At 42.6% G+C, this 22,500-nt stretch overlaps 1 protein-coding gene across 1 annotated transcript in view; it reads right to left on the bottom strand.

Annotated features, from left to right (window-relative positions):
• Positions 1-9,872, bottom strand: part of si:ch1073-15f12.3 (laminin subunit beta-3) — a 22,872-nt gene extending 13,000 nt beyond the window's left edge. Inside the window, exons 1-10 of the mRNA XM_037532147.1 lie at positions 9,697-9,872; positions 7,383-7,537; positions 4,555-4,669; positions 4,314-4,387; positions 3,948-4,139; positions 3,127-3,190; positions 2,684-2,871; positions 2,357-2,477; positions 951-1,139; positions 483-638 (exon numbers count right to left, since the gene is read on the bottom strand). Coding sequence (XP_037388044.1) covers positions 483-638; positions 951-1,139; positions 2,357-2,477; positions 2,684-2,871; positions 3,127-3,190; positions 3,948-4,139; positions 4,314-4,387; positions 4,555-4,669; positions 7,383-7,537; positions 9,697-9,727 — 1,285 coding nt within the window. The 5' untranslated portion in view covers positions 9,728-9,872. The remainder of the gene's footprint in view (positions 1-482; positions 639-950; positions 1,140-2,356; positions 2,478-2,683; positions 2,872-3,126; positions 3,191-3,947; positions 4,140-4,313; positions 4,388-4,554; positions 4,670-7,382; positions 7,538-9,696) is intronic.
• Between the last annotated feature and the right edge of the window lie 12,628 nt (positions 9,873-22,500).

A 22,500-nucleotide genomic window follows, 5' to 3' on the forward strand; every position in this document is an offset into this window, starting at 1 on the left:
GAGAGTCGCTGTAACACTGATACACACAGGCTCAGATAGATGATGACTGTTACCCACTCCAGATGTCTGGGTTTTATCTAGAACGGCCAAAAAAGTTTCACACATTAGCTCTGCGCTAACACCCCATAGGGGCTAGAGGTTACTACAGCAGTGCTTTTGATTTTTATGGTCTTAAATGAAGGACTAGCTTTGATAGTCGTGCTTTGCCCTGATATCTATTAATATGCTTTGATATTTGTACAGTGCATGTTGCTTAGTTGGGTAAGTAAACAGAAATTGTGCCATAGTATTTGCAGTACTGTGTCTGTTAATATACATGAATTTCACGTAAAAATGGAAAAACGTGCCATTCGATCAAACAGCTGTTGTCCACTGCAGCTGGTCCGTGTGTTTCCATCTCTACTGACTCATTTTAGACTAAAGCTTTTAAACGGACGTTTAAATCAATAAGGAATCTATAAATGAAATGTAAGGTCACTCACGCGAGCAGCCGAGTGGGTCGGCGGAGCTCAGGCCGTAATATCCAACTTTACAGCGGTCACAGCGGGAGCCCTCCACATTAGCCTTACACACACACAGTCCGGTAACAGGGTCACACTGACGACCACTCCCAGAGCCCGCACTGTCACACTGACACGCTGGACGGACACACACACACGTACGCACACACACACAAACACACAAATTATTGTTATTGTTTTAATAAATTTGGCTTTGATTGTTTCATTCTATTCACAATAAAAAGACACACTGATGTTCATAGTCCGGCCACTAGGGGGCTCCAAAGGCTCTCATAAGTAAAGCATGTTGTTTAATATGCATGTATTCCTGATTTGGGCCTTTTGTTCTGCTTTATTCTGTATTGTTGATCTAAATAGAATATAAATATAAATGTAAACGTACAGGTGGGTTTGTTTATAAGCAGTGAGTTTGCTGTCTGTGTAACTTACGCAGGCAGGCGTCGGGGCGCTGCATGTTGCTGTTGGGGTTTCTGTAGTAGTTGGTGGCGCAGTGTTCACAGTGCAGCCCGGCGGTGTTGTGTAGACACCCGTCGCATACCCCCCCACTGCGCCGGCCGCTCTGTTCGTACAGCTCACGGTCGAAGTGACACCGCTCAGCATGGTTATTACACTCGCAGCCTGCAGGGGGCAGCAGACACTTCATATGAACAGAAGTCAGAGGGAGTCAGCCGTGATATAGATGATTAGCATTTATTTGTCAGAGGTTCTCTCTGGGTCACATTCGGGGTTTGACTGACTGAGGTGCAAAATAATAAACAAACAAGCCAAAACGTCTCTTCCTCTTTAAAAAGGGACAATAATGAGTGCCTAAATCAGGGGTGCCCTAACTTTTGGCCCTGTGCGGTGTTTGTGGTGGGCCGAGGGTCAAACAGACAAAACAGTATCCAAATAAAGTAAAACTGTGTAAATCGAGTTTTATAGCATTATTACTACCACGTGGCCTATGTTTAATTAACGAGTAATTCAAATTGGCTTGTTGATTAGGTTTGCAGGTGTTACAGCAGGTGAAGGTGTTGATTAGGTTTGCAGGTGTTACAGTAGGTGAAGGAGTTGATTAGGTTTGCAGGTGTTACAGCAGGTGAAGGAGTTGATTAGCTTTGCAGGTGTTACAGTAGGTGAAGGAGTTGATTAGGTTTGCAGGTGTTACAGCAGGTGAAGGTGTTGATTAGGTTTGCAGGTGTTACAGCAGGTGAAGGTGTTCATTACGTTTGCAGGTGTTACAGCAGGTGAAGGTGTTGATTAGGTTTGCAGGTGTTACAGCAGGTGAAGGTGTTCATTACGTTTGCAGGTGTTACAGCAGGTGAAGGTGTTGATTAGGTTTGCAGGTGTTACAGCAGGTGAAGGAGTTGATTAGGTTTGCAGGTGTTACAGTAGGTGAAGGTGTTGATTAGGTTTGCAGGTGTTACAGCAGGTGAAGGTGTTGATTAGCTTTGCAGGTGTTACAGCAGGTGAAGGAGTTGATTAGGTTTGCAGGTGTTACAGCAGGTGAAGGTGTTGATTAGCTTTGCAGGTGTTACAGCAGGTGAAGGAGTTGATTAGGTTTGCAGGTGTTACAGCAGGTGAAGGTGTTGATTAGGTTTGCAGGTGTTACAGCAGGTGAAGGTGTTGATTAGCTTTGCAGGTGTTACAGCCGGTGAAGGAGTTGATTTGGTTTGCAGGTGTTACAGTAGGTGAAGGTGTTGATTAGGTTTGCAGGTGTTACAGCAGGTGAAGGAGTTGATTAGGTTTGCAGGTGTTACAGCAGGTGAAGGTGTTGATTAGGTTTGCAGGTGTTACAGCAGGTGAAGGTGTTGATTAGCTTTGCAGGTGTTACAGCAGGTGAAGGTGTTCATTACGTTTGCAGGTGTGTGGGTTGTCCCGCTCTGCTGGTCTCCAGGGCAGGTCGTTGTAAAACTCAGCGCAGTGCTCACAGTTGAGCCCGGCTGTGTTGTGTTGGCACTCACACACTCCGTTCACCTGAAACACACAAGTGCATCATCACTGTAACACCTGTCTGTCATTGGTGTATAGATCCGCGTGCAGGTGTGTGATATTATTATATATTATATATTAAGCTAGATCAGACTATTTTCAGACCTCCTAGTTTTTCTGACACTCATGTTTTTTGTTTTTTGAGGTATCATAGGTGTAAATTGGTTGGTGGGTGGGTCTGTATAGATTACCTGTGCAGTAGGTAGGTAGTTGGATTCGAGGCCCAGTATGCAGCGGTTAGCATGCCCATGGCAGAAGCACGACCCTGTGACCTTCAGCTCCTTCAGAGCGTAGAATCGGCTGGGGCTGCGGCCGGGCAGCCGAGGAACATCGCCCAACTGGGTCAGTTTCACACGCAGACCCGTAAAACCACTGACCTCTGCAGGGATAATCAATCAGTATATCAATACATTGATCGGTCAATCAATTACTCCATCAATCAGTCACCTAAAAAGGTCAGATTCACACACAGACCTGCAGAACCATTAATTAATCAGTATATCAATGTCAGTCATTCAATCAATCAATCAATGCATCAATCAGTAAATTATTCCTTCAGTCGATCAGTGATCAATCAGTCCAGCGGATCATGTATTGATTAGAAGTCTGTATTGATTAGAATCAGTTTGTTCACCTTCTATTTTATGCTCTGTTGGGTAGTTAATGTTGCTGTACTGGTGAAGAGGGTGGAAATAAATCTGCGAGGAGATAGAGAGAAATCAATAATCAATAAACAGTGAATAATAATGTCCCTCAGATTCTGAGAACTGTTCTTCAGACCATCCTCTTAGAAAAGTCTCTTACAACCGTCTTTAGAACAATCCATTCAAACTGTCTCTTAGACCAGTCCTCAGACCTGTCTCTTAGACCAGTCCTCAGACCTGTCTCTTAGACCTGTCCTCAGACCTGTCTCTTAGACCAGTCCTCAGACCTGTCTCTTAGACCAGTCCTCGGACCTGTCTCTTAGACCAGTCCTCAGACCTGTCTCTTAGACCAGTCCTCAGACCTGTGTCTTAGACCTGTCCTCAGACCTGTCTCTTAGACCAGTCCTCAGACCTGTCTCTTAGACCTGTCCTCAGACCTGTCTCTTAGACTAGACCATCATACTTGTCCCTCAGACCAGTCCCTCACATCTGTCCCTGAGACCTGTCTCTCAGAACTACTGCTTAGACCTGTCTCTTAGACCAGACCATCATACTTGTCCCTCAGACCTATATCTCGGACCTGTTCTTCAGACTTGTTCCTCAGACTTTTATCTCAGAACTGACCCTCAGACCTGTTCCTCAGACTTGTCCCTCAGACCTTTATCTCAGAACTGACCCTCAGACCTGTTCCTCAGACTTGTTCCTCAGACCAGATCATCATACTTGTCCCTCAGACCTTTATCTCAGAACTGACCCTCAGACCTGTGTCTTAGCTCTCCTCCTACTAGACTAGTGTATATGATGGTGTTACCCGTTGGTCCTGGTACGGGTTTGGGGAGGTGGTGGGCAGCGTGTAGCAGTACGTGTTGTCGAGGTTGCGAGGCGCTGCTGTGGTAACTTGGGGGAAGGAGGAGGGGCAGTCAGTTGCCATGTACAGTGCAGGTTGCCAGGTTCTCCCATAATCCTTTGTCCGCTCAATCACCAGTGCATCTGGCCGGGGACCCTATAAATAAATGTGTTTCAATCGTGTTGCAGATAAATGTATAAAATGCTAAGCTCGTATGCTAACTGTTGTACGACTTCTAAAGGTTGCAGTTAATTAGTAGAAATCGGAAATGAAGTTTGTGTTTTAAATGTGATAAACGAAGTGATTCTGAACTGCAGCGTTCATGTGTACCTTAAACGAAAGCATCACATTGTCCACATGGAACATCTGCTGTAGGTCCAGCTGCAGAGTGACCGGACTGACATCTACACAAATACAGCAGCCTTAGCATCATCATCATCATCACTTTTATTTATATAGTGCCTTTACAATAGCATCACAGTATAAACCTCAGCAATTTACTTTAGTAAATTTACAGCAATACAGCATTTCTACCAAATATATAAGTGTTTAAAGCGATAGGGTGGGTCACCTTTCTTGGACTGCCACCACCTGTCAGGTGTGGCATTGGGCAGAATGTTCTGGATAGTGTGGGCATTAAGACCTGCAGGGTTCCGAGAGTCGCATGGACAGCACTTCATCTTAAACTGGGGGGCAGACAAGAGCAGAGTTACTCAATTCAAAGTTCATGGTCATTATATTTACAGTCATTAAATTTACACCTTTAAATATAGATTTAAATTTATGTGCTAAAAAAGAGTGAAAGTTGTTTTTACAAAAAAGTTTGTAAATGTTGTCTTTACTAAATAAGCAGTGTGTAAAAGTAATTTTTACAGTACAACATTATGTAAAAGTAATTTTTACAGTATGGAAATTACATAAAAGTAACATTTACAGTTTAAAAAGTATGTAAAAGTTGTCTTTATAGTATAAAAGGTGTGTAAACTTAATTTTTACATTACAACATTATGTAAAAGTAATTTTTACAGCATTGAAATTATAGATAATTATTCTTTGCAGTATAAAAAGTATGTAATAGTTGTCTTTACGGTATAAAAGGTGTGTAAACATAATCTTTACAGTACAACATTATGTAAAAGTAATTTTTACAGTATGGAAATTACATAAAAGTAACATTTACAGTTTAAAAAGTATGTAAAAGTTGTCTTTATAGTATAAAAGGTGTGTAAACTTAATTTTTACATTACAACATTATGTAAAAGTAATTTTTACAGCATTGAAATTATAGATAATTATTCTTTGCAGTATAAAAAGTATGTAATAGTTGTCTTTACAGTATAAAAGGTGTGTAAACATAATCTTTACAGTACAACATTTTGTAAAAGTAATTTTCACTGTATGTAAATTATGTAAAAGTAATCTTTACAGTATTAAAAGTACATAAAAGTAATCTTTACTGTGTAAAATGTGCCAAACTTATTACTGAAGCTTAAACAAACAGCAGAATTTGGACCAAACGACCTTTAACTCACTAAAAGAGAACCAGATGTGCTCTCTGTGTTAGTGGTTTTGGGTCCTGCACTCAGAGCTCAGCGTGAGTTTACAGCTCCTTCCCTCAAACCCATTAACTATGCTTTAATGTAATAATCACAGTGTGAGGCAGGAAAGCCTGAGTCAGCACAGCAGACATGACTCCAGTCCCTCACAAACATCTCATCATCTTTAATCAGCGCGGAACGTACAGACGAGCGGAACGTCAGAATGTCAGCAGCTCAGGGAGGAATGTTGCCATAATTGGAGTCTGTGCTCTGATCACACATATGATTAGAGCTGGTATAAGCTGTTATTAATGGAGATTTTGTATTCCACTGTTAAAGAACTCATAATTATAGTGAATATTCTCTGATAGATGGACAGAACCTGAGGAGTCATCAGCGCAGGGGTTTTGTTGCTGGAGAGTAATGAGCACATGGATCATTCATGAATAAACAAACAAATAAATAAATAAATCTGTGTGTGTGTATATATATATATATATATATATATATATATATATATACACAGTATCTCACTAAAGTGAGCGCACCCTTCACGTTTCTGCAGATATGTTATTCTATCTTCTGATGGGACGACACTGTAGAACTGAACCTCTGATATAAGTTAAAGTGGTCAGTGTGCAGCTTGTACAGCAGTGCAGATTTACTGTCCTCTGAAAAGAACAACACACAGACATTAATGTCTAAACAGCTGGCAGCACAAGTGAGTCCACCTCACAGTGGATGTGTCCAGATTGGGCTCAAAGGGTCAATATTTAGTGTGACCACCATTATTACTTCTTCCACTCCTCGGTGATGACGTCACGGAGCTGGGGAATGTTAGACACCTTGTGCTGCTCCTCCTTCTGCTTGAGGAGGCCCCACAGGTGCTCAACTGGGTTTAGGTCTGGAGATGTACTTGGCCAGTCCATCAACTTTACCTTCAGTGAGGCTGTTGTCATCTTGAAGGTGTGTTTGGGGGCGTTATCAAGTTGGAAAACTGTCATGCGGCGCAGTTTCCGAAGGGAGGGGGATCACGGATCTTCAGAAGGTCACAGTACATGTTGGAGTTCATGTTTCCCTCAATGAACTGCAGCTCCGCAGCACTCATGCAGCTCCAGACCATGATACTACCACCACCATGCTTGTCTGTAGGCAAGAGACAGTTGTCTTGGTGCTCCTCACCAGGGAACCACCACACATGCTGGACACCATCTGAGCCAAACAGTTTATCTCAGGACATGGTTCCAGTAATCTGTGTTCTTGGACTGCTTGTCTTGTGCCTCAGCTTCAGAAGAGGCTTCCTTCTGGGACGACCCCCATGCATTGTTGATGCATTGTGCAGCGTATGGTCTGAGTACTGACAGGCTGACCTCCCACTTCTTCAACCTCTGCAGCAATGCTGGCAGCACTCATGACTCTATTTTTTGAAGCCATGTTGTGACGCTGAACACGTTGACTCAGCTTCTCTGGTCGACCCTGGCAAGGCCTGTTCCGAGTGGAACCTGTCCTGGAAAACCGCTGTATGACCTTGGCCACCGTGCTGTAGCTCAGTTTCAGGGTGTTAGTAATCTTCTTATAGCCCAGGCGTCTTTGTGGAGAGCAGCAGTTCTGTTCCTCACATCCTCAGAGATTCTTTACCATGAGGCGCCGTGTTGAATATCCAGTGGTCAGTGTGAGTAAATTGTACCCAAAACACCAAATTTAACAGCCCAGCTCCCCGTTCACACCTGGAACCCTGTAAACCTAACCAGTCACACGACACCAGGGAGGGACGACGACACAATTGGGCACAATGTGGACACGTTCACTGTGAGGTGGACTCACTTGTGAGGGGGATGCAGAGTGGGCATGGCTTGATTACCTGTCCGAAAGGTGTGCAGTACACCTCGATGCCGGTGAGGCCGCAGGTGGATGAGGCGCTCAGCTGTCTCTCTCGTCCAATCAACAGATCCCCCAGTGGCGGATAACACGCCCCCCGGCTGCAGTCCTGCTGCCCTCCGCACACCGCGGCTAACGCTGAGAGATCCCATCAGAGAGAAACATTCAGAGAGAACCAACCAGAGAAATTACAAACCCATTAACTATGCTTTAATCACAGTGTGAGGCAGGAAACATCGTCACATTAGAAGAACCCTTTTTGGTGCCGTATAGAACCCTTTTTTAAAAAAAGGTTCTATATAGAACCATGTACAACACAATTTCACAATGCATATGGTTCTTTGAGCGTTCATCATTCAATTTAGAACTATTTTTATCAGTAAAGAACCCTTGAAGAACCATCTTTTCTAAGACTGTAATGTGTTTTAATGGTTTTGCATTAGTGAGTTTAAAGAGGAACAGATTCAGACAGATGTTCTGTTTCACTGTGTAGGTTCTGACCTGACGGTTAACTGGAACATTTACATTTACAGCATTTGGCTGACGCTCTTCTCCAGAGCGACTTACAATCTGATCATTTTACACAGGGAGGGCAAGGTGGTGTTAGGAGTCTTGCCCAAGGACTCCTATTGGTATAGTGTAGGGGGCTTGTCCAGGTGGGGATTGAACCCCAGTCTACAGCATAGAAGGCAGAGGAGTTACCCACTACACTAACCAACCACTGTGCAGTAATACTGCAGCACTGCGTGCAGTGAAGTCGTGGCGAGTGAAGTGACCTTAAATCTAGTCCATTTTTCTTATTCTTCATTTTTGTAACTATAAGATTGTTTAACTTATTTCTAAACGTTCCTACTTGTCTTCTTGTGATTTTCAGATTATCTCAGTAGTCAGATTATCTCAGCAGTCAGATTATTTCAGTAGTCAGATTATGTCAATAGTCAGATTATCTCAGTAGTCAGATTATCTCAATAGTCAGATTATTTCAGTAGTCAGATTATCTCAATAGTCAGATTATCTAATAATTATCAGATAAACTTAACAAATAACATTACAGCGATTTCAAAATACGATATTTTGACCAGATTTAAAGTTTTACTTGCCCACATGTAAATTTGGAGTGTAGACGTGACTGCTGCACTGCAAACATGGTGCTTTGTCGAGTGAATTAATAAATCCAATATTTCAAATTTTTGCGGTAGTTCATCCGAATCAGAATAAGAATACTTTATTGACCCCAGAGGGAAGAATGATGGAATATTATAAGATTGTATGACTTATTTCAGGACACTTTTGACTTGTTTTCAGTAATTTTATCAAATAAATCTCATTGTTTTGGCATATAGTTCTGCTTGTTTTGAGCAAATTTCTTACCACAAGCAAAATGATCTGTTAACAGTGAGATCATTTTACTTAATAAAGTCACTCAAAACAGGTAAAAAATGACTAGAAATAAGACAAAAACTCTTACACTGAGATAAAAACAGATAAAAACAAAATACACTGCAAAACATTATATCTTATCAAGTGTAAACATCTTAAATGTAGTCAATGTTGAAACAAAACCTTGTATCTCCAAAATGTTAACTTTACAGGAGAAGGAAAAACATACTTGACTTTTAATGTAAGTCAAAGGAACCAGACGTGAGCCGTTTCCTTTAGTCCATTCAACATGAAATTTACACACAATGTAAAGGAAAACAGGCATTTTCAAATGACGTCAAAAATGGAGATATGATATATTTCTCATTATGAGACTGTTGTAAGAATATTATGAGATTATTTAACTTGTTATTTGTTTTTAAAAAGTTTTATCTTATAAAAGTGTCTTCTTCTTTCTGGCTCATCTTCTTAGCTCTTTTAATCATTATTCTTGAAATTAGCAAATTATCTTCATATTTCTCAAAACAAGTGAACTAATCTGCCAATGGAATAAAACACTTTCAAGATGTACAGAAACAGGTGGAATAATCTAATAATCTTCTTTCAACAGTCCCATAACGAGAATCAATAGATTTATTGACTGATTTCAGAGGCTTTCTCTCATTTTCACAGCATTCTGTGTCTAACCGGACCCGTCAGCGTGTTCAGTTTCAGACCCACATTCCGAGTTACTTTTAACACAGAAGTGTGAACGCGGGTAACACGAGTAAGTGCTGTTATTGAACACGCCACGTTTCACAGACTATAATAAGCTTAAAGCAGTGTCTAAATAAGAAACATCAGCAATATCAGCTGGAGTTCAGATCATTTCGCTGCTCAGGCGTCAGTAAGAAACAGACAGAGTGTGATAAACATACCCGCTAACAGAGGAACGATCCACATCTGCATCGAAAGCTCTGAGAAACACACAGTGTTGGCAGTAAGTGTGAAGATTTAATCCCGTAATCCGCGACTGTAAATCCTGATGAAGAACCAGCCGTCGAGATCCTGCTGGAGTTGTAAAGCAGAATGGCTCCTCCGTCTGAGATTTATACCTCAGCTGTGACACACCTGTGTGTGTGTGTGTGTGTGTGTGTGTGTGTGTGTGTGTGTGTGTGAGTGATACACACTTCCTCACGGTGCCACACCCTCACCATGAATCAAAACACACACACACATTTCAACATCAGTAACACAGCACAACACATCAGTAATATCTACACTAACATCTACATCACTAACATTTCCACTAACATCTACATCACTAACATCTACACTAACATCTACACTAACATCTACACTAACATCTACACCACTAAAATCTACATTAACATCTACACTAACATCTACACTAAATCTACATCACTAACATCTACATCACTAACATCTACATCACTAACATCTACACCACTAATATCTACACTAAATCTACATCACTAACATCTACACTAACATCTACACTAAATCTACATTACTAACATCTACACTAACATCTACACTAAATCTACATCACTAACATCTACATCAATAACATCTACACCACTAACATCTACACTAAATCTACATCACTAACATCTACACTAACATCTACATCACTAACATCTGCACTAACATCTACACCACTAACATCTACACTAACATCTATATTACTAACATCTCCATCACTAACATTTCCACTAACATCTACATCACTAACATCTACACTAACATCTACACCACTAAAATGTACATTAACATCTACATCACTAACATCTACACTAACATCTACACCACTAAAATCTACATTAACATCTCCATCACTAACATCTGCACTAACATCTCCATCACTAATATCTCCATCACTAATATCTCCATCAATAACATCTCCATCACTAACATCTCTGATCTAGCTAAGCTGATCTACAGTCAGACGTAGCTAAGCTGATTTACAGTCAGACTAAGCTAAGCTGATCTACAGTCAGACGTAGCTAAGCTGATCTACAGTCAGACGTAGCTAAGCTGATCTACAGTCAGACGTAGCTTAGCTGATGTACAGTCAGACGTAGCTAAGCTGATCTACAGTCAGGCGTAGCTACGCTGATCTACAGTCAGACGTAGCTTAGCTGATCTACAGTCAGACGTAGCTAAGCTGATCTACAGTCAGACGTAGCTAAGCTGATCTACAGTCAGGCATAGCTAAGCTGATCTACAGTCAGACTAAGCTAAGATGATCTACAGTCAGGCGTAGCTAAGCTGATCTACAGTCAGACGTAGCTTAGCTGATCTACAGTCAGACGTAGCTTAGCTAAGCTGATCTACAGTCAGACGAAGCTAAGCTGATCTACAGTCAGACGTAGCTAAGCTGATTTACAGTCAGACGAAGCTAAGCTGATCTACAGTCAGACGTAGCTAAGCTGATTTACAGTCAGACGTAGCTAATCTGATCTACAGTCAGACGTAGCTTAGCTGATCTACAGTCAGACTAAGCTAAGCTGATCTACAGTCAGACGAAGCTAAGCTGATCTACAGTCAGACGTAGCTTAGCTGATCTACAGTCAGACGTAGTTTAGCTAAGCTGATCTACAGTCAGACGTAGCTAAGCTGATCTACAGTCAGATGTAGCTTAGCTGATCTACAGTCAGACGTAGCTAAGCTGATCTACAGTCAGACGAAGCTAAGCCGAGCTACAGTCAGACGTAGCTTAGCTGATCTACAGTCAGACGTAGCTAAGCTGATCTACAGTCAGACTAAGCTTAGCTGATCTACAGTCAGACGTAGCTAAGCTGATCTACAGTCAGACGTAGCTTAGCTGATCTACAGTCAGACGTAGCTTAGCTGATCTACAGTCAGGTGTAGCTAAGCTGATCTACAGTCAGACGTATCTTAGCTGATCTACAGTCAGACGTAGCTTAGCTGATCTACAGTCAGACGTAGCTTAGCTGATCTACAGTCAGGCGTAGCTAAGCTGATCTACAGTCAGACGTAGCTAAGCTGGTCTACAGTCAGACGTAGCTTAGCTGATCTACAGTCAGACGTAGCTTAGCTGATCTACAGTCAGATGTAGCTAAGCTGGTCTACAGTCAGACGTAGCTAAGCTGAACTACAGTCAGACGTAGCTAAGCTGATCTACAGTCAGACGTAGCTAAGCTGATCTACAGTCAGACGTAGCTTAGCTGATGTACAGTCAGACGTAGCTAAGCTGATCTACAGTCAGGCGTAGCTACGCTGATCTACAGTCAGACGTAGCTTAGCTGATCTACAGTCAGACGTAGCTAAGCTGATCTACAGTCAGACGTAGCTAAGCTGATCTACAGTCAGGCATAGCTAAGCTGATCTACAGTCAGACTAAGCTAAGATGATCTACAGTCAGGCGTAGCTAAGCTGATCTACAGTCAGACGTAGCTTAGCTGATCTACAGTCAGACGTAGCTTAGCTAAGCTGATCTACAGTCAGACGAAGCTAAGCTGATCTACAGTCAGACGTAGCTAAGCTGATTTACAGTCAGACGAAGCTAAGCTGATCTACAGTCAGACGTAGCTAAGCTGATTTACAGTCAGACGTAGCTAATCTGATCTACAGTCAGACGTAGCTTAGCTGATCTACAGTCAGACTAAGCTAAGCTGATCTACAGTCAGACGAAGCTAAGCTGATCTACAGTCAGACGTAGCTTAGCTGATCTACAGTCAGACGTAGTTTAGCTAAGCTGATCTACAGTCAGACGTAGCTAAGCTGATCTACAGTCAGATGTAGCTTAGCTGATCTACAGTCAGACGTAGCTAAGCTGATCTACAGTCAGACGAAGCTAAGCTGAGCTACAGTCAGACGTAGCTTAGCTGATCTACAGTCAGACGTAGCTAAGCTGATCTACAGTCAGACTAAGCTTAGCTGATCTACAGTCAGACGTAGCTAAGCTGATCTACAGTCAGACGTAGCTTAGCTGATCTACAGTCAGACGTAGCTTAGCTGATCTACAGTCAGGTGTAGCTAAGCTGATCTACAGTCAGACGTATCTTAGCTGATCTACAGTCAGACGTAGCTTAGCTGATCTACAGTCAGACGTAGCTTAGCTGATCTACAGTCAGGCGTAGCTAAGCTGATCTACAGTCAGACGTAGCTAAGCTGGTCTACAGTCAGACGTAGCTTAGCTGATCTACAGTCAGACGTAGCTTAGCTGATCTACAGTCAGATGTAGCTAAGCTGGTCTACAGTCAGACGTAGCTAAGCTGAACTACAGTCAGACGTAGCTAAGCTGATCTACAGTCAGACGTAGCTTAGCTAAGCTGATCTACAGTCAGACGAAGCTAAGCTGATCTACAGTCAGACGAAGCTAAGCTGATCTACAGTCAGACGTAGCTAAGCTGATCTACAGTCAGACGAAGCTAAGCTGATCTACAGTCAGATGTAGCTAAGCTGGTCTACAGTCAGACGTAGCTAAGCTGAACTACAGTCAGACGTAGCTTAGTTAAGCTGATCTACAGTCAGACGAAGCTAAGCTGATCTACAGTCAGACGAAGCTAAGCTGATCTACAGTCAGACGAAGCTAAGCTGATCTACAGTCAGACGAAGCTAAGCTGATCTACAGTCAGACGTAGCTAAGCTGGTCTACAGTCAGACGTAGCTTAGCTGATCTACAGTCAGACGTAGCTTAGCTGATCTACAGTCAGATGTAGCTAAGCTGGTCTACAGTCAGACGTAGCTAAGCTGAACTACAGTCAGACGTAGCTAAGCTGAACTACAGTCAGACGTAGCTTAGCTAAGCTGATCTACAGTCAGACGAAGCTAAGATGATCTACAGTCAGACGAAGCTAAGCTGATCTACAGTCAGACGAAGCTAAGCTGATCTACAGTCAGACGAAGCTAAGCTGATCTACAGTCAGATGTAGCTAAGCTGATCTACAGTCAGACGAAGCTAAGCTGATCTACAGTCAGACGTAGCTAAGCTGATCTACACTCAGACGAATCTAAGCTGATTTACAGTCAGACGTAGCTAAGCTGATTTACAGTCAGACGAAGCTAAGCTGATCTACAGTCAGACGTAGCTAAGCTGATCTACAGTCAGACGAAGCTAAGCTGATCTACAGTTAGACGAAGCTAAGCTGATCTACAGTCAGACGAAGCTAAGCTGATTTACAGTCAGACGTAGCTAAGCTGATCTACAGTCAGACGTAGCTAAGCTGGTCTACAGTCAGACGTAGCTAAGCTGAACTACAGTCAGCTAGAGGAACAGCATTAGCAAGTCAACTGTTGGCAACCATGAACAACATTTAAATTAAATTTAAAATTACATTTTATTAAACCAGTTAAACCAGTGTGGAATCCATCCTAGTCTGTGCTGTTTTTCCATGTTTACTCTTCCTGTTGGTGTAAAATCACAATGTAAATCTGACGCTTCAACACAACGTTCCTCTTCTCTGCGTTTAAACAGCCTCTTAGCCTAAAGCTAACACTAATGTTCACTCTCTATTGAGTCCAGCATGACGAGAGTTAATGCTAACGCTGACAGGCAGAGCTGGGCCTGTTGTAACAGGAGAGAATTTCTGAGGAATATTACGCAATAAGAAAACAGCAGTGCTGTGACTGTTTAGCCATGACAGCATCCCCACATACAGTTTAAAGACTCTTATTATTATTTTTATGTTTAAAATAAATACAGATTGACTACAGCTAAGTAACACAGGGGCTATCAGAGTATAGGGTATCAGGGTATCAGGGTATCAGAGTATAGGGTATCAGGGTATCAGGGTATCAGAGTATAGGGTATCAGGGTATCAGGGTATCAGAGTATAGGGTATCAGGGTATCAGGGTATCAGAGTATAGGGTATCAGGGTATCAGGGTATCAGAGTATAGGGTATCAGGGTATCAGAGTATAGGGTATCAGGGTATCAGGGTATCAGAGTATAGGGTATCAGGGTATCAGAGTATAGGGTATCAGGGTATCAGGGTATCAGAGTATAGGGTATCAGGGTATCAGAGTATAGGGTAGAGTATCAGAGGCTGTAAATTCACCCAATCACTTTAGAAAAAAACTAGCAGTTCATCTGTATTTATTAATAATAATATTCCATTATTAATATTATTGAATAATACATAATGTTGCTGCTGTCTTATCAGGAATTTACTATGGAAGTGAAACCTTATGGATGATTCTAGAGCTGAGGTGTTACTGCACATCGTCACTGTTGGACTGTAACAGCGCTTTGAGGAGCTCAGCATCTGAATTCACAGCTTTTAAAAGTGATTAAATGAAATAAAGCTTTATTTGAGTGAATGTACTGATTATCATGGGCTGTGATTGTGCGGCGTGTAGAGTGCGGAGGGTGTGAAGTGTGTGTGCTGGGTTGTTGTGGGTGTGGTGTTCAGTAAAGTGCCGCCTGAGGCCACAGATTCTGCCGTGTGTCCTGTGCAGGTAGGAACCAGCCTCAGTTGTGAGTGTGGCTGAGTGTTTAGGTGTGTTTTGTGACTCACCTGCATAACGAGCCAGACACGGCAGACACACCCAGGCCCTGCTGCCCATCTCCATGGCGATGAAGTGTGTGTGTGGTGTGGTTTACAGTCCGGGGGGGCGGCAGTGTGCTGATGTTCATACACAGTTTCTTGGCTAGACGCTGAATCAGTCTGAGCTCACTGCACCTTCAGGTGTACGTCCAAACCTGATTGGACTGGACTTTCCTGGGTTGACTAGTCAGATTTGGACATCAGCTCTCAAATCTTTTGATTACAACAATTAATCAGGTTCAGACAGAATTTTGTTGGCTACAGTCGGTTCAGACGGAATTTTGTGGGGTACAGTCGGTTCAGTCAGAATTTTGTTGGCTACAGTCGGTTCAGATGGAATTTTGTGGGCTACAATCGGTTCAGATGGAATTTTGTGGACTACAGTCGGTTCAGTCAGAATTTTGTGGGCTACAATTGGTTCAGATGGAATTTTGTGGAACTACAGTCGGTTCAGATGGAATTTTGTGGGACTACAGTCGGTTCAGACGGAATTTTGTGGGCTACAGTTGGTTCAGATGGAATTTTGTGGGCTACAGTCAGTTCAGATGGAATTTTGTGGGGCTACAATCGATTCAGTCAGAATTTTGTGGGGCTACAGTCGGTTCAGATGGAATTTTGTGGGCTACAGTCGGTTCAGTCAGAATTTTGTGGGACTACAGTCAGTGCAGATGGAATTTTGTGGGCTACAGTCAGTTCAGATGGAATTTTGTGGGCTACAGTCAGTTCAGATGGAATTTTGTGGGGCTACAATCGATTCAGTCAGAATTTTGTGGGGCTACAGTCGGTTCAGATGGAATTTTGTAGGCTACAGTCAGTTCAGATGGAATTTTGTGGGCTACAGTCGGTTCAGTCAGAATTTTGTGGAACTACAGTCGGTTCAGATGGAATTTTGTGGGACTACAGTCAGTTCAGACGGAATTTTGTGGGCTACAGTCGGTTCAGTCAGAATTTTGTGGGACTACAGTCGGTTCAGTCAGAATTTTGTGGGGCTACAGTCGGTTCAGACTGAATTTTGTGGGCTACAATCGGTTCAGTCAGAATTTTGTGGGACTACAGTTGGTTCAGTCAGAATTTTGTGGGGCTACAGTCGGTTCAGACTGAATTTTGTGGGCTACAATCGGTTCAGTCAGAATTTTGTGGGACTACAGTTGGTTCAGTCAGAATTTTGTGGGGCTACAGTCGGTTCAGACTGAATTTTGTGGGCTACAGTCGGTTCAGAGGGAATTTTTTGGAGCTACAGTCAGTTCAGATTGAATTTTATGGGCTACAGTTGGTTCAGAGGGAATTTTTTGGGGCTACAGTCGGTTCAGACTGAATTTTGTGGGGCTACAGTCGGTTCAGACTGAATTTTGTGGGGCTACAGTCAGTTCAGACTGAGTTTTGTTCCCAACAGTTCATTGAGATAATAACCAACACATGAACATTACAGTAGAAAGAAGTTATTGTACCTGTTTCCACACTGCTTCTACTCTGACCGTACCCAGTGTACTAAGAGGGTTATACAGTGCAGAGTTGCTGGAAATGTAAAGAGGGTTTGGTGGGGATTAAAGTTCGCTGTTAGTCACCTCAGCTGCCCTGTTTAATATATTGGTTCATACACTTTGTAGGTTGTAGCGTCACAAAAGCTGGAGGGTCAAATGTAAACATTCTGTTTGGTGAAACTTTTTTCAGTAAGTAAATGTACAAAAACTCTCTTGATTTAGATCAACATAATGAGATCTGTGAAAAAGACATAAACAGTGAGTGATATGAAAGACGTGCAGTGAGAGTTCAGTGCAGTTACAATCAGCTAAAGACGTGAACTGTGAATATATATGCAAATATGTATCTAATAATCTTTATATTTGCAGGTAATCCATGTGTTCACTGACTACAGGAGGAGAAATGATTGACAGTATATGTCACTGTAATGCCATTTACTGTAAATATCACTGTATTTGTTTTTACCACTGTATTCATTGTTTCACACAGCTCTGTATTAATTGTGTATACCACTGTATTAACTGTACACATCACTGTATTTACTGTAATAACTATAACACGGCTGTATTCACTGTATAGACCACTGTATTACCTGTTTATTTCACTGTATTCACTGTATAGACTCATTGTCATGTTTTCCTCCTCCCTGTGTAGCTGGTGTCGTACAGTCAGAGGTCAGCACAGCGTCTCACTGCAGCACCTTGTCATGTTTTTGTGTTGGTGAGAAAAATGTTTTCAGACGTTTAATCTTCTTACCATGGACTGAGCTCTAACAACTTGGCCAGTGCGTGTTCCAGATGTTATCCTGGAAGCTTACAGAACCCAAACCCAAACAGAGCACACAATCAGGTTGTCTCCTCAGATCTACACTGACTTTTAGAAGTGCTGACAGACTGACTGACTGTCTGACTGTCTGACTGCAGGAGTTGTGGGCCCAAACTGGACCACCTCAGACTCACATTAACAGCCTGTAAACTGTTCCTGAACTGTACCGCACTCAGTCATCATCACCATTACCATCATCATTACCAACATTATCACCATCATCACCATCACCATCATCACCAACATCACCATAATCATTACCATCACCATCATCATCACCACCATTACCATCATCATTACCAACATTATCACCATCATCACCATCACCATCATCACCAACATCACCATAATCATTACCATCACCATCATCATCACCACCATTACCATCATCATTACCAACATTATCACCATCATCACCATCACCATCATCACCAACATCACCATAATCATTACCATCACCATCATCATCACCACCATTACCATCATCATTACCAACATTATCACCATCATCACCATCACCATCATCACCATAATCATTACCATCACCATCATCATCACCACCATTACCATCATCATTACCAACATTATCACCATCATCACCATCACCATCATCACCAACATCACCATAATCATTACCATCACCATCATCATCACCACCATTACCATCATCATTACCAACATTATCACCATCATCACCATCACCATCATCACCAACATCACCATAATCATTACCATCATCATCATCATCATCATCACCATTACCGTCATCATTACCAACATTATCACCATCATCACTATCACCATCACCAACATCACCACAATCATTACCATCATCATCATGACCACCATTACCATCATCATTACCAACATTATCACCATCATCACTATCACCATCACCATCATCACCAACATCACCATAATCATTACCATCATCATCATCACCACCATTACCAACATTATCACCATCATCACTATCACCATCATCATTATCAACATTATCACCATCATCACCAACATCACCATAATCATTACCATCATCACCATCACCTTCATCATTACCATCATCACCATTACCATCATCACCATCATCATTGTCACCATCATCACCATCACCATTATCACTATCTTCATCATTACCATCACCATCACCACCACCATCGTGTGTGTGTGTGTGTGGTCAGACTCTGTTCTGTACAGGATGTCTGAGTTTATGAATTCCTGTCTGCTGAGTCATCACTCAGACTGGCTCAGTGTGTGTGTGTGCATGTGTGTGTGTGTGTGTGTGTGTTTGTAGGTCTAATCCAGATTTCTCTACACAGAGTGTGAAATTAAGCGTGTCAGACACTTTAGCATTAGCCTGTCGGTCTGAGCCAGTCACACTCACAGTCTGTGAGGAGGCGTGTAAACTCCACTCAGTGCTGCGTCACACAGTCATATAAAGCGCAATGAGAGAGTCAGTCATCAGAAGCTCCACCACACCAGTGAGTTACTCTGTGAGTGCGTGTAAGTGTGTGTGTGTGTGTGTGTGTTCATTGTGTTGTGTATAATTAATGACTAATGACTAGTTAATATATTAATTACAGCATCTGCCGAGTATCAGTTATTAATTACATTACTGGAGTATTTCAGTGAAACACTGAAAAATCATAACAGTAAAATCAAAACACAGTAAAATCATAACACTTTCCCTTCTACTCTCTTAATGGTTCTTTAAGGGTTCTTTAGTAAATACCATGGTTCTATATAGAACCATGAACACTCAAAGAACCATTCAGTGATTAAATGGTTCTCTGCATGGTGAAATTGTTCTTTGGATTGATGGAGAATGTGCTATTTATGCTGTGTTTGTTGTTTTCAGTCTCTCTGCTCTGTTGTTTTCAGTCTCTCTGCTTCAATGTTTTCAGTCTCTCTGCTCTGTTGTTTTCAGTCTCTCTGCTTCGATGTTTTCAGTCTCTCTGCTCTGTTGTTTTCAGTCTCTCTGCTCTGTTGTTTTCAGTGTCTCTGCTTTGTTGTTTTCAGTCTCTCTGCTCTGTTGTTTTCAGTCTCTCTGCTCTGATGTTTTCAGTCTCTCTGCTCTGTTGTTTTCAGTCTCTTTGCTCTGTTGTTTTCAGTCTCTCTGCTCTGATGTTTTCCGTCTCTCTGCTCTGATGTGTTCAGTCTCTCTGCTCTGATGTTTTCAGTCTCTCTGCTCTGTTGTTTTCAGTCCCTCTGCTCTGATGTTTTCAGTCTCTCTGCTCTGTTGTTTTCAGCCTCTCTGCTCTGATGTTTTCGGTTTCTCTGCTCTGATGTTTTCGGTCTCTCTGCTCTGATGTGTTCGGTCTCTCTGCTCTGATGTTTTCGGTCTCTCCGCTCTGTTGTTTTTGGTCTCTCTGCTCTGTTGTTTTCAGTCTCTCTGCTCTGAAGTTTTCGGTCTCTCTGCTCTGATGCTTTCGGTCTCTCTGCTCTGTTGTTTTCAGTCTCTCTGCTCTGATGTTTTCAGTCTCTCTGCTCTGTTGTTTTCAGCCTCTCTGCTCTGTTGTTTTCAGCCTCTCTGCTCTGATGTTTTCGGTCTCTCTGCTCTGTTGTGTTCGGTCTCTCTGCTCTGATGTTTTCGGTCTCTCCGCTCTGTTGTTTTCAGTCTCTCCGCTCGGTTGTTTTCAGCCTCTCTGCTCTGATGTTTTCGGTCTCTCTGCTCTGATGTGTTCGGTCTCTCCGCTCTGTTGTTTTCAGTCTCTCTGCTCTGTTGTTTTCAGTCTCTCTGCTCTGATGTTTTCAGTCTCTCTGCTCTGTTGTTTTCAGTCTCTCTGCTTCGATGTTTTCAGTCTCTGCTGTTTTCAGTCTCTCTGCTTTGATGTTTTCAGTCTCTCTGCTCTGTTGTTTTCAGTCTCTCTGCTCTGATGTTTTCGGTCTCTCTGCTCTGATGTGTTCGGTCTCTCTGCTCTGATGTGTTCAGTCTCTCTGCTCTGATGTTTTCAGTCTCTCTGCTCTGTTGTTTTCAGTCTCTCTGCTCTGAAGCTTTCGGTCTCTCTGCTCTGATGTTTTCAGTCTCTCGCAGGCTGCCAGTGATGGACATTAGGACATTGTTGCCGTTAGCGCGGGAGCTGCTGTCGCTGCGTGTGAAGCCTGGGTTCCTGAGGGTTTACCTGGTGGGGTCCATGCTGGCTCCGCTGGGGACTGCAGTTGGGGTCGTTGAGATGCTGCGGCTGACCTTCTGTGCTGACCACAGCCAGGAAACATCAGACGGACAGTATGAGGAGCTGCTGGACACACTACGAGAACTTAAACACAGGAAACATCTCACGGATGCTGTGAGTGCTCGGCCTCACCGAGCCTGAGGACGAGAGATGTTTAATAATGACAGTAACGGTCAGATTCTGGACAGTCGTACAGATCAGAGCACGTTATGACCACAGCAGGACCCTCTGACATCGTACGTCGTGCCTACATAAGGAGCTCTGAGCTGTTTATCTCTGCTGTTAAAATGAGACTTGATAAACCGGGGGTGGACGAGACGGCAAAATATCTCATCATTTTCACAACACATGATGTAAATTATGATTATTAGTTTTTTTGTGAGATTTAATAAGGAACAAAATAGAGCCTGTAATGCTACATATAAAAACTATAATAATAATAATAATAATAATAATAATAATAATAATAATATAAATAATGACAATAATAATCTACAACTACAATGACTTTATTAGTGTGTTACCAATTGCATTAAATCCAGTTAAACAGGCCTAATTATCCTCACTTGAGGATGCAGTCAGTGTCTCAGAAAAGCAGATTGTAACAATTTATTACATTCATAATAAAATATCATCACATTATCCAGAGCCTTATGATTAATAGAGCTTTAGGACACCAGAGTCTGAAGTCCTTTGAACTCTCATTGCTAGTTTTTCCATTCAGTAAACAATATAGAATTTGTTTTTGTTTTTTCTCGGTTTCTCCACTTGCTGGGGCCTCCAGACGTGGACAGCTGTGGGATCTCTGGCCATCAAACTCCTGATGTCGGGGTGAATTCTTAGACCACAACAAACATTTTTACAGTTTATTAAACATTTAAGGGCAGAAATCTGAGTAATTTCAGGAGCTGTTAGAAGTGCTATGGTCTGAACATTCGCCACCACCAGGAGGCTGTGGGTTTGAACCCCAGTGATGCCACAGCCATCGATAAGTAGGACCCCAAGAGGAGAAAATGCTTGGTGGGCTAGTGTGATGAAGAAAGTCCCAGCCAGAGGAGGAACTGAGTGAAAAGATAAACGCTCTGTGCTGTTACCAGTTCAGTTCAGACCAGTTCGGCTTCTGCAGCTCGTTTAATCAGCCGTTTTTGCTGTGTTTGCATGGCTTCGGGTCGGTCGGGACCTGAGGTGTAAAATGACACTTTGTTTTCAACACATACTTGTGAACGCAGCATAAATTATGTTTTAGCACTGGAATGCTGGTCAACCAGTATGAACATGCTGGGGTGACCAGCATAAACCAGCACAGACCAGCATTAAACAAATGAAACGCATGCCAGTCTTTGCTGGGTGGGATCTTTGGGTGAGGTCAGTGCTGTAATATCAATACAGAACGAGGCAGTAGGAGTCCTCCCTGCCAAATCCCAGAATGCATCTCTGCATTCAGAGAATGAGCATGTGTCCTAGGATGAGCCGCGGGGCATTCAGCGATGAGCCGCAGGACGTTCGGCGATGAGCCGCAGGACGTTCGGCGATGAGCCGCAGGACGTTCGGCGATGAGCCGCAGGATGTTCGGCGATGAGCCGCAGGACGTTCGGCGATGAGCCGCAGGACGTTCGGCGATGAGCCGCAGGACATTCGGCGATGAGATGCAGGATAATCTGAGGTGCAATAATCTGAACTGTTTTATACAGCATGTCACATATTTATTATCAGTCACTGCCACTTT

Source organism: Pygocentrus nattereri, chromosome 21 (genome assembly GCF_015220715.1).
Source record: "Pygocentrus nattereri isolate fPygNat1 chromosome 21, fPygNat1.pri, whole genome shotgun sequence".
NCBI classification, from domain to species: Eukaryota; Metazoa; Chordata; class Actinopteri; order Characiformes; family Serrasalmidae; genus Pygocentrus; species Pygocentrus nattereri.